This window comes from Crinia signifera, chromosome 6, assembly GCF_055691185.1.
Source record: "Crinia signifera chromosome 6, ASM5569118v1, whole genome shotgun sequence".
NCBI lineage: Eukaryota > Metazoa > Chordata > Amphibia > Anura > Myobatrachidae > Crinia > Crinia signifera.
Window position 1 is genome coordinate 228,531,532 of NC_139222.1, and position 16,997 is coordinate 228,548,528.

A 16,997-nucleotide genomic window follows, 5' to 3' on the forward strand; every position below is an offset into this window, starting at 1 on the left:
AAAAATAAAAAAACATTCATAAGAATGGCCGGCCGCTGATTATCTGAGAGAGCCATCCATTCTTTTGAATGTGTCCTTTTTAAATTCTCCTGCCTTCCACCTTCAGTTTCCCAGGAGTATTACATGCGATTTATGTAAAAATGGCACAGATCGTATGTGAGCATCCCAGGGAGCTGCCGGGGGGGAGCTCAGGGAAAATTGGCTCTGAGAAGTGTATGGGTGCCTTAAGGGGTTTATTTACTAAGATGTGAGTTCTATTGAAGATGGGATGGTGCTGCAGTCAAATAATAATATTCTACTGTATCTATTGTCCTCTAGATGGTGCTAAATATTAGTACTAGATTCTGATTGGTAGCCATTGGCAACATCACATCTTCAAGCAAATAAACCCCTAAGAAAGCATAGGTACTAAAAATAATTACCAGTAAATGCATAGGATATAATATATAACCATACTTAAAAATATAAAAACCCACTGAATCTTGTGCTGCGCAGCCATTTTCTGCTTCACATCAACTGAACTCTTTAGAACTCTGGTCCCACATTTGTAGGTTTTACAAAATGTCTAATATGGAATATTTGGATCTTATTAACAAGAACATGCAATGTATAAAGCACATGCCACAGGCCAAGAAAACATATAGCTTCTGATTTATGATTGTTTTAAACAGGATTTATTAAGAAATCAATAAAGCAAATCCAAATTTAAACAACATTTGTAACATTAATATGCATGAGATGTTTGGTGTGACGCGCTTTAAGGGTAGCTCTTGGTAACAGATGTTTGGGAACCGTTAAAGCGAACAAAACAAAAGGAAGACAAAAAACATAAATGTGGATATTCTTATAAAACGAGACCTGGATCTTTTTTTAAATTCTGTATTGTCGAGTAACTGCTGCTAATCCCACACTTTAGAAGGCATACTTTGAGATGGCACAGCCTGAACCCACCCATCATGTTTTATTACATCCGTGCAACCAGGCAACTTGGAGAAAACATCATTATTTATTTGCAGGAATTCCTTCGCTTCCTGCATCTGTACTACAGACAAACTGCAATTTCTACCTCTGTGATCTTTCTGTGAAACCCTACAGAGAGTATTTAAGGCAGGAAGAAATGATCTTTCCATTTGCTTGTTTAAATTTACATAGTAAAGCTGCTCTGGTTTTCTTTTACCCCCTCATATAGATCTTTTCTATTATTACATAATGGCCCTGCCTCTAAGTAGGGTACTTGATTTCAGTTGCTGGTGCCAGGGACTATGTCCTTAGGGGGTTAGAAGTGGTCTTGTCCTAAGAAGAGCAATTGTATTGTATGTTTTTCTTTTAGTTTCCTGTGCAGGCTGTATAAGTTCTTTAACTATTGGTGAATCTGCTGAGCCTGCATTATCCACGGCCAAATAATACCATTATTTTGGTTACCTACAGCTGAAATGACAGATACCTAGGAAAAGTACAATGCTATTGTGGTTTTTCCTATCTCATTGTGCCTATACCAGAATACACCCAAGGAAGGGGTGTAGCGCCACAAGGGATCCACAGCGCCCAGTTACAGAGTTCATAAACAAGTAAAAAAAACTAGTTAACATTGACTTAAGGGGCATATCTGTTATTACCATTTTATGGGAAATTGCCTAAAGAAATCGGAATACCCTTAAAATGTAAGTACAGGTTGAGTATTCTTATCCAAAATGCTCGGGACCAGGAGAATTTTGGATAACGGATTATTCCGTATTTCGGAATATTTTAATATTTCAATGATGTATCTTGCATTTATGTTGTACATATACATCAAACACAAGAAATAAACACAAATATATTTTATTTGTGCATAAAAAAAGGTTTCAAAACATGAAACAAAGTTTGTGTACAATCTCAGGCACTGAATTTAAATGCCAAGCAATCATTGTCTTGCACATATATAGTGGCAGTTACATATCATTCCCTCAGTAGTGCTGTTACAGATGTCCCCAGTAAGTTTTTAGCAAAAAAAAAATTTTTTGCTCATTCCCTCAGTAGTGCTGTTACAGATGTCCCCAGTAAGTTTTGGAATGTATGGTTTTTGGAATAATTCGGATAACGGATATTCAGATACGGGATACTCAACCTGTATCCCCTGAAATTATCAGTGGTTTCTTGTTTCCCATCGCAATAGCGCAATGCCCTTATCCATTGTAGTCTATGTACTACAAATAGCGCAATATACCTGGAGAGGAATTGCCCAGATTCTTCCTTGATAACAGCCACTGTCGCATGCACTAATGACCACACATGCACAGTAGGTTTACAGCATAAAGTAAAGGGATCCCGGATGCAATAACTTTAGTTTACATATTGCTGGGATAAGCTCAGTCATTCGGGAGGTGGTGTGGCAAGTAAGTCCAACTGCCCATTACATTCAGTGATGTAGGGGCGCCTCCCATCCAAAAAGTTAGTGCCTGCCATGCTTAGAAATATGGCTGAATGTCCTTAAACCAGGGGTTCCCAACGTTTTTGAATCACAGCACCCCAAAGTATCAGATAGCAGTGCTTGAACAGAGAACATGTAATCATTTAGATCAGTGGTTCTCAAACTCGGTCCTCGGGACCCCACTCAGTTCACATTTTCCAGGTCACCCAACAGGTGCACTCATTACTGACTGACATATCTTAAAAGATCCACATGTGGAACTCATTGTTTCACTTGATTCTATTAAGGTGACCATACACGGTGCAATGAACTCCATGCTTTTAGTACTTGATTGCATTGTATTTAGTACAAACAGCATACAATGTGCCACAGCACCATTCTTTTTGTACTCGATCCGATGCAATCTAGTACGAAAGCACGGGCAGCACATACTTTATGTGCTGTGTGATGGGATGTGCATGGGAGCACATATCTCATCGCACTGCCCTGTCGCACAGTGTATTGGCACCTTAAGACCTGCGAAACATGCACTGTGTGGGGTCCTGAGGACCAACTTTCAAAACCTGTGATTTACTGTAGATCGTTTCTATGCCTTTTGTTTATAAAAGCTCTTCACAACACTAATCATTGACGTGCGTCTGCCACCAACACACAGTACAAGCCGCCATTTTTTGGGAGGGGCCAGTATGCATCAGAGATCTAGTGACATCACTGGGGCACTTCCTTGTGTAACTACGGTAATTTCTACAGTCTAATATACGGAATATACTTTGAATTACTGTCTTATTGGCCACAGTAATGATTTTCTTAAGCCTGGCATGGGTTGCTTCACACTAAAGAATCTATAACAATGCTCTATAGAAACTAAGACACACTCTCTAAAAAACCTTAAAGTTCAGTATAAAAAAAAACCCTCTGCATCTAGTCCTACTAAACTCTAGTGCTTTAATACTATAAGCCTAAAATCAGTAATTCTCTGTTAATGCCATAAGTACAAACTGTAATATCTAACTAAAAAAAATGAGATCATATCCACTATGTTCTATATTTTATGCATACTGTATTTTTTATATTACAATGAGGATTTGTTCCTTTGTATGATGCTGTTTATGTGCAATGCACTACGTTTGGTACATTGTATGGAATGTTCTGGTCCCTTAATACTGAGTGTTACGAGTATGTACGTACTGTAATAAAGTAGGGTGCTGGTGCAGTAGACAGAGGAGTACGGAATGTATTTTGCCCATCAGATTAGCAGCACATATTGGATACATTGACATGAGCAAGACTTGCTACCAAGCTGGGACTTTTCTCATAACCTTTGATACCACCTACGCAAGCAGAGCAACTGCTAGACATTCTGTAGCCTGAAATAACCACAGCGTAGGCAACACGCCAGCTTTGTTTTAGGGAAAATAAAGACATCAAATAAATACAATTTTCAATCTAGATATATTCAATCTTTGTTAACCCTTTATCCCCTGTAGTGCAAAGCTGGTTGAAACATAAGCACGCAGGGGTAGAATTACTAAAAGCTTCTAAAACACAAAATGGAGGTGTTGCCCATACAAACCAATCAGATTCCATGTATCATTTTCTAGAATGTACTAGAGATTTCATCACTTTAACCTAATTGATGCTGTGGGCAACAACTTCAATTTTACATTTTAGAAACTTTAATAGATCTTTCCCAAAAGTCCTTACAAAAGCAGAAATGAGTTGAAGTTTGTTTACATTGTGCTACAGTACTGATGGTGTAATGGTTAGCATTACTGCCTCACAGCACCAACAGTTTGATTCTAACTGTGTGGAGTTTGTATATTCTCCCCGTACTTGCATGGGTTTCCTCCGGGTAAGCCAGTTTCCTCCCACAATCCAAAAAAATACAGGTAGGCTAATTGGCTCCCAACCAAACTAACCCTAGAATGTCTGTGTGTGCGCGTGTATATGTGGTAAGTAACATAGACTGTAAGCTCCACTGGGGCAGGGACTGATGTGAGTGTTCAAATATTCTCTGTACATCGCTGCGGAATATGTGTGCGCCATATAAGAAACTGTTAATAAATAAATCTTCAAAAGTAAAAATCTTATAAAATAAAGCTGGATGCCTGTGTCTCCAGTTGATCGAAGTACACTTGTTTGGCATGACTATAATACCCTACCTATTGAGTAGGTAAAAGGGTGGTTCCTCAGTGTGTTGGCCAGGGTTAATTTACTAAGTGGCCTGTTTAGGTCCACAATGTAAAGGTCATTGCTTTTAATAGCAAAACACCCTATGACTTTACAAGTCCTTACTTTGTATATGTACCTCTTTGACACCAACTGGCTTACTGAGTTAAGCAGGCCATCACAGCATTTTGCCATACCCTCTAATCTACACCTAGATGGTCCAAAGTTTTATCCTACGGCAACTACTACTTTTGGGGATAAGAACAAGACTTTACAATTCAAATCATAGAAAGGCCAGCACAGATTCACTGAGCATATGGGTGACATTAAAGCAACCTACTCTGCATATTTGTGGTACCTTCTGCACCTGTATTGGGAAGAACCTCCTGAACAGCATGTGAAGAATGCCCGTGTATGCCAGATACATCTATAAAAGGAGGGTACTTTGAGGAGTCAAAAGGTTCATTTACATTTTGTTAAACAGAATTGTTCTATGATTTCCTTTTCTGTTCTCAACTGTTTATTTGCTCTATTTTTAAGCTCATGGTACATTGGGACATTAAACTCTGTATCAACAAAAACTGTCAAAATGGAGTGCTCTAAAATTTTGTCTGGTGGTGTAAATCCAGAAAACAATACTCATTCTAATGTTACCATATGAAATCTCTAACATGACATAAAAAAATTGAAAAAAAAAGTAATGCTGTGTACACAAGGTTCGATTCGATTTAGACTATATAGTCCAAATCGAATTGAAATCACACGGAATTGAACAGTGTTAGCTGCCTTCGATGCAGATTTGATCCCAATGCACAGCATCAGGACTGAAAGCAGAAAGCATTGCCTGGTAAATCTACTTCTGCTTGGATCTGGCAGATCGAGCGCCGTTCCGTACTGTTCAATGCAGAATCCCCTCTTCTCTCCCCCTGCCCACTGTCCTCCCGCCTCCCATCCTCCCTCCTGTTAGATGCTGGCAAGGCACCAGGTTCCAACGGCCGGCGATACCGTATCGGTATTGTTAGCTGCCGGGTCAAAGCGTGTGTACACCACTTAACATTACGAATGAGGTCTAGTTCTCTAGATAAATTATACACCTTAAAAATCTCCCTCTCATATTTTTCTGGAACATTTTTGCTGCTAAGTCCATTTAGCTCTTTTACAGCGTCTCAACTTCAGTTAATAACCAAAAACATATAGACATTGCTAAGAACATAATCCCTACTCTTACAATCTGGCATTTTCTATAGCGGTTGCACCATATGAAAGTATGTAACTATTTTTACATCTTTAAAACCTCTAAACCGAGTCTGTGGTCCACAGACACCTACTTGAGAGTGAATAAGGTGTTATTCTGTATGAAATCCAACCTGCTTAAAAAAAATGTAAATTGAAGATTAAGGAACTGAGTGGAAAAATTAAAGAAAAATCTGTGTTTTATGTTTTCATTCTGTTGCACTTTACAGTTCTAAATGGGTTCTTGCCCTACTGTACAATGTTGTTCCTTCCAAAATACCTTTTATATGTTTTAAAAAATGACACTATAACATGATTCCCAACTTTGTGGTCGCCTGACCCGTGACACTGCAGATGCGCCCCGAAGGCGTGCCGAAATTTCCGGGGGCGTGGCCTATACTCTGTGAGCCTCTAGCCGTGGCCTATACTCTGTGAGCCTCTAGCCATGCCCCCAGCCCCCTGGCTGCGGGAAAAGACGCTGTGCGCATGCGCACAGCGTTTATTCCCCGCTGCTTAGCAGCCGACAGGGGGGACTCCCAACAGCCCCCCCTCACCGCGGGACACTGCCGCCCGCGGGTGGGACAGCGGGACAGGCCCTAATAATCGGGACTGTCCCGCTAAAATAGGGACTGTTGGGAGGTATGCTATAAACATTGCCTTTCTTTTAATATGTGGACGATTTCAGCCATCACAACCACCATACATGAAACAGAGCCAGATGTATCAAGCTTCAAAAAGTGATAAAGTGGAGAGTGATAAAAAACAAGCCAATCAGCTCCTACCTGTCATGTTACAGGCTGGGTTTGAAAGATTTCACACAAAGGAAAAGAAAGACTAGCACAGACTCTTGATTACATATTCCACATCTCAGAGAGTCATCTTTTTTTCTTCTGTGTGTGAGTGGGTTTGAAATTTGTCAGTTTAGAGCTGATTGACTGGTGGTTTATCACTCTCCTGTGGTTCAGGTGAAAGTTCCAGATTTATCTATTCCATTTTCCACAAGTCCAGTTTTACTCCGCATTAAGGGCCTGATTCTGCTTCACTCAGAAGGGGACAAATTCGTCCCTGTTCCGATGTTGGGAGATCTGTGCCTTTGTGAACGCCTGTGTGAACGCCTTTGGTGAGTATCACACTTGCTGAGGCACCCACATGGGTAGGGGAGGGTGAATGAACTCCGGCACGGAGCAGGGGAATGCCCAGCGTTTTTATGGGCATCCCGATGCCTGCTTGGGGCGGGTGGCTGCAGTCACATGATGTCAGCGCTTGCCCCATCTTCGGCGATCTGCGGAGGAAATATTTTTATTTATGAAGGCAGGCTAAATCCATCGATAGTTGGCAACCTGGTAGTGGACGCATGCAAGGGGATTTGTTAGCGAACACATCCCCTCGTATGCCAGTGAAGGGATTCAGGTGCCCAGGGGAGGGCGGCCTTTTGGCGGGGCGGCGTTAAGGTGCTCAATAAGCAGCGAACGACCACTGCTTAGTGATCCAACCTGAATTAGGCCCTAAGTCAAGTAATCTATGGGGTTTTTGGAAAAAATAACCTCTACCATCAATTAGCAAATATGATGCCCCCAAGCCATATAATTAATAATATAAACATTCATGGCTGTAGTGTCGCTGTCATGCAGTGGGAGCTCACAAATGCCCCCCACCCCTTCAGCATCCAATGGCTCCCATTGCTGCCGATGACAGCCCAGATTCCACCAATAGAGAAGTTTAGCGGTACAGGGATGGGGACAAAGGCATGAAGCCTCATATAATGGGGTCTGGCTACTAGTGATAAATAAATAATGACACCAATGTACATAGTAATGGAATCGCTATTCGCACAGCCAGCACATTCACTTGCTAGGGGGATTTAACTGGAGCCGGGACTGAACTGGTCTTGTGATCAGGTCCCATCAGGACCAATATGTAAACCGATTACACATGTATCTATGCAGGGTTGACATATATAAGGTATTGACACTCATTCTATCACCCTGAATCTTCCAAAACCTGTGCAGTTCCTCTTCTCTGACTGGGATGTTTCTCTATGTTTTGCTGCTTCTAGCGCAGTGTGGTCTGTATTTCAGCACTGGTATGCTGACCACACCTGTGCTAGAAGCACCACAGCAGAGAGTGACACCCCAGGCAGAGAAGAGGAACTGCACAGGTTTTGGAAGATTCAGGGTGCGTCTAGAGGAGGGGGTTGGGCAACCAAAGCTTGCAAGATAGGCTCCACTCATGTAAATCTGCTCATCCGAAATTGCCTTAAAAACCCTGACAGCACTATATATAACTGTTTTAATTATTTTATCAGTTCATACTGTCCGGTATTTCATGACATTAGCATCAGATCCATTTTATAATGGAATTGATGAGTGCAGTGAAATAATTACCAAATAGTACTCATACGGTATGTGTCCTTTTCAGTGTACTGCAAATACGTAACCTCCAACCGTTTCTGCTGCACATGGAAGCACTGCGAGCGTGACCTCTGCTCTGCCAAGATCATGTACATGCCCTCGTCCCAGCTGTCACCGAGAAATAATAGGTCACTGCAACATATGTTACTGTATATAAAGTATGGAGTGCGGTCTAGAGATTGCTGGCTGAGAATGATGGGAGATGTAGTTCAGAAAGTGCTTAATGTTGTCTGCTCTTACTTATGTTTGTTTTATTTGTCTTTCTCTCTCTTTCAGTAATTAAGGAAAGCCAAAGGCGCCAACTGGAAGCTGTGAGCTACTCCTCCCGCTACTCCTTGGGACTCTTTTATGAAGCTGGCACACAGATTGATGTCCCCTGGGCTGCAAAGTACATCACTGATAATCCCTGCATACGCTTCATCTCCATTGATAATAAGAAACGCAATGTAGGTCAGTGCTTCCATTATTCCTCTTAAACACAGGGACAATGGAGGGTGGGGATCATCAGATATGCTGCTTAATTGAGTGCTGCCATGCTGAAGAGAACATGTATTCAGCTACAGGCCTCAGGGGAGAAATACAATGTCACACTAGGCAAAGACAATAAGGAATCCATCATGCCTTTGGATAATATTTTTTAACCATTCAATTCCTCTTCTAGCTGCTGTAAATCCTACGGAACAGAACAAAACGCATGTCGGACACAATGAAATAAATCTTTATCATGTATAAATGATTATTATTAATAATATTTAATATTATTAGATCAGTGTGGTGAATTTTCTAGCAGCGTGTTTCAAAGCCGCCTCATCTTTGACAGTTTCTGCGGCTAGATATGCTTGGTTTTGTATGTAACGTCATTGCTCCTTTAAGTCAAGTGACCCAAACCACCAAAGAAGCACGCCACTTATTAAATATAATATACCCCATAGTTTACAATGAATCAAAGTATAAAATATATCATTGCTCCCATTGGAAGGTTTTTAATTCAAGTTTGTTGCGTGTTAAATGCAAGGTATCACATCTCATTTTACTTTATGATCTGAGCATTAGGATACGGTTCCACTTTATCTCCACAAAGGAAGAATTTGGTTTCCACCAATCATAGTAATAAATGTAACAACATTAAACTGAACAGTTACTGGTATATTTAAAAAAGTGTGGTGCGGAAATGTGTGCAACTCTCCACACATCTTATTACACTACAGGCAGTGTCACCACACTTTGTTTATACTGTACTTTTAAGTGGCTCTGTCCCCTACACAATTATGTGGCTAAAGCAGTATGAAGCTTAACAATTTACTAGGAGCAATGACCTAAAAGTATTAATGAAGCCATATTTACAGTATACGTATGAGGTTCTAGTGCTTAGCATATTGATAGCCTGCCACCACATGAATATAACCTCTGCTCACCAGATTTCTGCTTCTACTATGTATAGGTGACAGGTCCACATAAACTACTCCACAAAACCGCCCAGAAATCTCCTTATATTATTTCTTACATTTTTTTTAATGACAAAGCTGTACAGTAGAAATATATTTGCCGGCTTCCAGAGCTGGTCCTGAGAGATTAGGCAAGAATTTAATCTCTCCATTATTTGCGTCACGTTAACAACTAGCTATTATAGCCATTATTGTGTCCATCCTCTCCCCCTCCCCTATATAGCCATTATTGTGTCCATCCTCTCCCCCTCCCCTATATAGCCATTATTGTGCTCCCCCATCCCTCCTAGCCTGTATAGCCATTATTGCCCCCCTGCCCCCTAGTCTGTGTAGCCATTATTGTGCCCTCCCCCATCCCTCCTAGCCTGTATAGCCATTATTGTGCCCCTTCCCCTCCTAGTCTGTATAGCCATTATTGTGCCCCTTCCCCTCCTAGCCTGTATAGCCATTATTGTGCCCCTTCCCCTCCTAGCTTGTATAGCCATTATTGTGCCCCTTCCCCTCCTAGTCTGTATAGCCATTATTGTGCCCCTTCCCCTCCTAGCTTGTATAGCCATTATTGTGCCCCTTCCCCTCCTAGTCTGTATAGCCATTATTGTGCCCCTTCCCCTCCTAGCCTGTATAGCCATTATTGTGCCCCTTCCCCTCCTAGTCTGTATAGCCATTATTGTGCCCCTTCCCCTCCTAGTCTGTATAGCCATTATTGTGCCCCTTCCCCTCCTAGTCTGTATAGCCATTATTGTGCCCCTTCCCCTCCTAGCTTGTATAGCCATTATTGTGCCCCTTCCCCTCCTAGTCTGTGTAGCCATTATTGTGCCCCTTCCCCTCCTAGCCTGTATAGCCATTATTGTGCCCCTTCCCCTCCTAGCCTGTATAGCCATTATTGTGCCCCTTCCCCTCCTAGCCTGTATAGCCATTATTGTGCCCCTACCCCTCCTAGCCTGTATAGCCATTATTGTGCCCCTTCCCCTCCTAGACTGTGCAGCCATTATTGTGCCCCATCCACTCCTAGTCTGTATAGCCATTATTGCCCCCTGCACTTCTAGTCTGTATTGCCATTATTGTGCCCTCTCTGAGCCCTCCAAGCCTGTATAGCCATTATTGTGCCCCATCCACTCCTAGCCTGTATAGCCATTATTGTGCTCCCCCTGCCCTCCTAGTCTGTATTGGCATTATTGTGCCCTCCCTCAGCCCTCCTAGTCTGTATAGCCATTATTGTGCCCCATCCACTCCTAGCCTGTATAGCCATTATTGTGCTCCCCCTGCCCTCCTAGTCTGTATAGCCATTATTGTGCCCTCCCTCAGCCCTCCTAGTCTGTATAGCCATTATTGTGCCCCATCCACTCCTAGCCTGTATAGCCATTATTGCCCCCCTGCACTTCTAGTCTGTATTGGCATTATTGTGACCTCCCTCAGCCCTCCTAGTCTGTATAGCCATTATTGTGCCCCATCCACTCCTAGTCTGTATAGCCATTATTGTGCCCCATCCACTCCTAGTCTGTATAGCCATTATTGTGCCCCATCCACTCCTAGCCTGTATAGCCATCATTGCCCCCCTGCACTCCTAGTCTGTATTGCCATTATTGTGCCCTCCCTCAGCCCTCCTAGTCTGTATAGCCATTATTGTGCCCCATCCACTCCTAGTCTGTATAGCCATTATTGTGCCCCATCCACTCCTAGACTGTATAGCCATTATTGCGCCCCATCCACTCCTAGTCTGTATAGCCATTATTGTGCTCCCCCAGCCCTCATCGTCTGTATAGCCATTATTGTGCCCTGCCCCAGTCCTCCTAGTCTGTATAGCCATTATTGTGGCCCACCCACTCCTAGTCTGTATAGCCATTATTGTGGCCCACCCACTCCTAGCCTGTATAGCCATTATTGTGCCCCTTCCCCTCCTAGTCTGTATAGCCATTATTGTGCCCCTTCCCCTCCCCTATATAGCCATTATTGTGCCCCTTCCCCTCCCCTATATAGCCATTATTGTGCCCTCCCCCAGCCCTCCTAGCCTGTATAGCCATTATCGTGACCATCCTCTCCCCCTCCCCTATATAGCCAATATTGTGCTCCCCCAGCCCTCCTAGTCTGTATAGCCATTATTGCCCCCCTGCACTCCTAATCTGTATAGCTATTGTTGTGCCCCCCCCCCCCCCCCCGGCCTCCTAATCCTAATCCATATAACCATTATTGTGCAGCCCTCTTCTACACCCCCGTATAGCCATTTTTGTGTCGTCGTCGCCGCCTCCTAATCTGTATAGCCATTATTGTGCCGTCACCTACACCCCTGTATAGCGATTACTGTGTGTGGCTCTATGCACTACCACAGGTAACATATGTGGTTTTACCAGGTAGTTGTAGAGCGACCGTCATAATATGGGGGAAATTATGATATGACAAAGATGACCAACAGGTTGAACAAGGTTCGCAAATACTCGCTATAGCGAGTATTTTACCCACTTTGGAGCACCAGGGACTCATTTTTTATGAATGGCTGGGTCCCCTGGGACCCAGCAATTTCGGCGTGCACACCGTGTTAATATGTGTGACAAGGGCAGAGGGATCTGTTTCCCCCTCAGTTGTGATGCGACCATGGAGAAGACACAGCGTGACTTATGGCCGCTTCACACCTCTGTTGGGCGCGAAAATGAAAGGGTCCCTGTCACCGCAGAGTCATAGGCAGCAGTGCACGGAAGCCGTATAAGCTGGCTGTTGCACTACGCCACAACAACAGACAGCTGGAGCCAACACCATAAGCAGCTGCTCAGCAGGGGAACAGCGCTGCGGCTGGTGTGAGGATAGAGCACGAGGAACTGAAACCAGCATTGGGGGCCAGAACCAGGGAGGTGTGACAGTGAGGACGGAGCAGACCCGGGCATCAAGTAGAGGTTAGAGGGGTGCATAGTCCATTTAGCAGGCTGCTTGGCTGTGTCATGTAAGGTGATTTGTTGCTAGTAGAACTCAGGCTGCAGACTTCCCTCCTCCTCTCCTACCTCGCGGTGCTGCTCTCTTGTGTGTCACTGTCACCTCCTCCAGGCTCTGAGTACTGGCTGTTAATGGCCCACTTGTCCCCTCCTCCCCTCACTGCACGGCTGGCAGAGAGGCTGCAGCTCACCAATTAACTCTTAACAGGCAGAGCTGCCTGTAGGAGAGGAGCCTATAGACTCTGCTGGGATTTCACTAACCCTATCCCTCCCGTTCCTGCTGCCTTTACTTTTACAATCCTGATTGGTGCAGCACAGGTGTCCCTATTCCGACATTATGCCTTTTTCTAGTATATGTGTATCTTGCTTTATATGAGTGGGCAAATTGCCAATTGATTCCCCCCCCCCCCCCCCCCCAACCCACAATAGCCACAGTTTTGGGGTGTCCAAATCTATGTTTGCTTACCAAATAAAAAAAAATAGGCTCAGGCTGGCCCTTGGATCAGGGTATATGCCATATGGAAGAGAGTAGGAGGTTTCTGTATGTGCCATGCTGGGGAAGGGGAGAGGAGGCTTTATTCCGTTGGGACCCAGAAAAGGTCAAGTAGGACCCCGATTTTTGTAAGTGAGGGGTCCCAGGGACCCATAATTTTGGGGGTTTTTCGCGATCACTGGGTTGGAACTTTCTTGAAGATATAGGCTATGGTGATCTTCATGGTGATTACTGTACAAGATAAGGGTCAGGGTAGCCAGATCTATACCCTCCGTCCAGGGTTACATCACATCATTTTGGAGCAAGTATGTTTTTTTAAAAAGGAAGCAATATCTCATTACGCTATATGTCTTTATATCACTTTAACCCAGAGGTGAAGGCAGAAATCCGACGCAGTACACTGCAATCCTATCTGAAAATGCTCATACTGAATATTCAGTGTATCGCTAAGGGATTTCACCTTAAGGTGTGCACATATAATGCTGACTTCATTATAGTCATCAATGTATAAATATCTGACTACCTCACAGTATCTAGAGGTTGTATCTATGGAAAATGCATACTTAAATGACAAATTAATTGCCCTGGGTGTTTAAATTCTCGGGTGAGGTTACTGTGCTGTGGAAAAAGTCATGAACAGGATGAGGTAACCTTTTAGCTGTTAAAGGGAAATCACAATTACAGCAAAGTAAGTAAACAGGATATCTTACTTGCATTTGATTCAGTTAATAGAGGCTGTGTAAAGCTGCTTTCTGAATAAAGCAGTCCATTAGCAAGAATAAAACACTTTGCTGTGTGCTGACTACAATGATTGCAGTATATTATTACAGATAGAGAGTTGCACATTATAGACAAGGTGCAATAGCAGCTATCCACAAGCAGTTCCCCTCCCTCTTCTCCGCCCAAACCGCCATCTTCCTCTTTTGATGAATATTTTCTAGCCACAGAGCTGAAAGCACCAGACCATCAGGGCTCAACGTGTGGCCTTAAACTGATGTGAAACTACACATCCCAGCAGGCCATGCCACAGTTTTAGCATTCTCTAATATCAAAACTGTGGCAAGGCATGCTGGGATGTGTAGTTGCACAACAGTTTTAGGGCCACGCATTAAGCACCCTGTGCTCTAGACTGCTCTGTTACCCTGCCCCATTGGCTGCCTTCCATCTCATCTAATCAGCGTTCTTTCTCCTACCATATACTCGCACCTATTGTACATTTTCCACTCCTCCATATCCATAAGCATTTCTCCATAATCCTCTACTAAACTGAACGATTCCCGTGCCTCATGTTTACCATTTGTATCCAAACTGGTAGAATGGTTTATTTTCTTTAACATGGCTGGAGTTTTTCCTCATGGCGTGGCATTTCCAGGATGGACCCTCTGCAATTTGGCTTTTATACAACGAACTATGAAAGACTACACTCATAGGGCCAGATGCACTAACGTTTACAAGTGATAAAATGGAGAGTAATAAACAACCAACCAATCAGCTCCTGCCTGACATTTTTCAAACACAGTCTGTGACTTGGCAAGTAGGAGCTGATTGGCTGGCTTTTTATCACTCTCCATTTGCCAGTGACATACAGTATTTCTGAAGAAATCACTTCATTTCTCAGCAGATATACAGTAAGTTAGGTTGGGTGTGGTATGATTCACCGACAGTCGGGATCCCGACAGTCATTATCCCGACGTCGGGATCCTGACTGCCTGGTCTCAGACAGCGTGGCCAGCGCAACAAAGCCCCTTGGACCCCCACAAGGGAAAATAGCCGACGGCCGTCGGGAACGCGGCTGTCGGTGTTTTAACAGTCACGATCCCGACGTTGGGTTAATAACTGTCGTGATCCCGACTGTCGGGACCCCGTCCGGCAGCCGTTAGGTTCCAGACTGTGCACTTAAATCATATATTTTGACTTTTAGAGGATCAGCGACCTAATGGAGCAGGATGGACAATGGTTCTTGGTTTGTTTCTGTATAATAATATTAGTTGATGGGTTATTAGATCTATCTAATGTTTTCTTGTGTGAAAATATAACTTTAAATATATTATATTGCAAACTGCATTGCTGTTGTAAACAAATATCAACATATAAATCATCCCAGTAGTATAAAGTTAGATAATTGAACAATTGACATGCATACATGTGTCCTCATACATGGTGGCTTCAGTCACGCCAAATAGCCCATTTGGAGCACCAGGTCATGGGCAACTCGGCTGCGATGAGCATCTTTATCTCTGAAAATGTCTTATTCACATTAACAGAAAAACTGATCCATTGATCAATTTGATGTTACAGGCTGGGTTTGAAAAAATGACAGGTAGGAGCTGATTTGCTGGTTGTTCATCACTCTCCACTTTATCACTTTTAAAGCTTGAGACATCTGGCCCAGGGACTGGGGTTGGGGTGGAGAGTTTGTGGGCTAAAAACGTTCACAGCTCAAAGTGAAAGCACATTGCAGAAGCCGTCATTTTGATGAGCTTTTAACTAGTGAATAATTATGTGTTCCAATTTGTTTTCAATATGGCCAATAAAGACAGGTCATTTTATTATGAGCTGCATAACGTGGTGCATTTTTCCAACTTTTAAGAAACATACAGTATATGCGTGCTTCAAATAAAAAAATAATAATAAATAATGTAGACAATTGATTATTCCATAATTTATAAAAGATACTGTACATTACAAGTTCATCCATGTCAGGTATTTGTGCCCATAAGCTAAGTATTGGAGGCTAATACATTCTATCTACACTGACCTGCTATCTTTTTCTACTTTTGTGGAGTTTAATGATGATTTTACTGGGATGCAGTTTAAATCCCGGCGGTCGGGATCCCGGCGTTCAGAATCCCGATGCTAGAATCCCGACCGCCGAAATCCCGACAGTTTCTCCCTCTGTGGGTGTCCACGACACCCCTGGAGGGAGAATAAATTAGCGTGCCGAGCATAGCGAGGCACCGGGCCCGCTGCGTGGCGAGCTCAGTGAGCCCGCAAGGGGGGGGCGATCCACGTCCCCCCCTTGTCGGGATTTCGGCGGTCGGGATTCCAGCGTCGGGATTTTGAACGCCGGGATCCCGACCGCCGGGATTTCATACTGAATCCTATTTTACTCTCTTTTGTGCCCTTCGTGTAGGTCATGCACTACAGATTTAACATGTGACATTGCCACAATAGCGGCATATTGCATTTTGTAATTGAATTGAGCGGATCTCGGGGTTAGCTTTATGAATATATCATGCAAAGTATTCACACATTTTATGCAGGACTTTAAACTACGGAAATCACTGCTAATTGAATTTGTCTTTTTTATATTATTTCTGCTAATTAATGTGATCCTAAATCCCTTTTAATTACAAGGGCCCTTGAGACTTCCATGTAGGCCCAGGTACTGAGGGGAAGTGACCATGGCATCTCCACTCAAAAAAATAAATGTAAAGTGCAACAGTATGCACCATGAGTTCCTGTCCCGGGCTTCAATAATTAGTACCCGCTTCTCCCCTTCTCAATGCCACTTTGTGATTACTGGGTCATTACAATTTTGGATATTTTCCCTATAGTGGATGGCAGGGCAATGAGCAAAATACATCGTAGATATGATTTCCCTGCATAGTTAATGAAACAAAAGTCAAATGAAAACGAGGAAACGACTAAATTAATGGAACAACCAAAATCTGTTAATTCCTGTCTACATTCCTGGCCAAAAAGAACTGCTAAAACTCTGCACTGTTTTTGCTAAAAGCAATTTTATGCCTCAGCCATGGATATTAAGAGTACTTTTTATATAAATATTCCATGAAAACAACAAGTTCAGAGTCTGAATGGAAATTGGAAGGCACTTGTTGATGCACTAACAGAAAGGAGAGCCCCTTTCACAGCTGTGTTTTTCTGTTGGCGTTATGGTGACAATTATTTGAT

At 43.1% G+C, this 16,997-nt stretch overlaps 1 protein-coding gene across 2 annotated transcripts in view; it reads left to right on the forward strand.

Moving 5' to 3' along the window:
* Positions 1 to 16,997, forward strand: part of RNLS (renalase, FAD dependent amine oxidase) — a 177,760-nt gene that overhangs the window by 113,116 nt on the left and 47,647 nt on the right. For both annotated transcript variants that reach the window (XM_083149055.1, XM_083149056.1), the window contains exon 5: positions 8,500 to 8,673. In XM_083149055.1, coding sequence (XP_083005181.1) covers positions 8,500 to 8,673 — 174 coding nt within the window. The remainder of the gene's footprint in view (positions 1 to 8,499; positions 8,674 to 16,997) is intronic.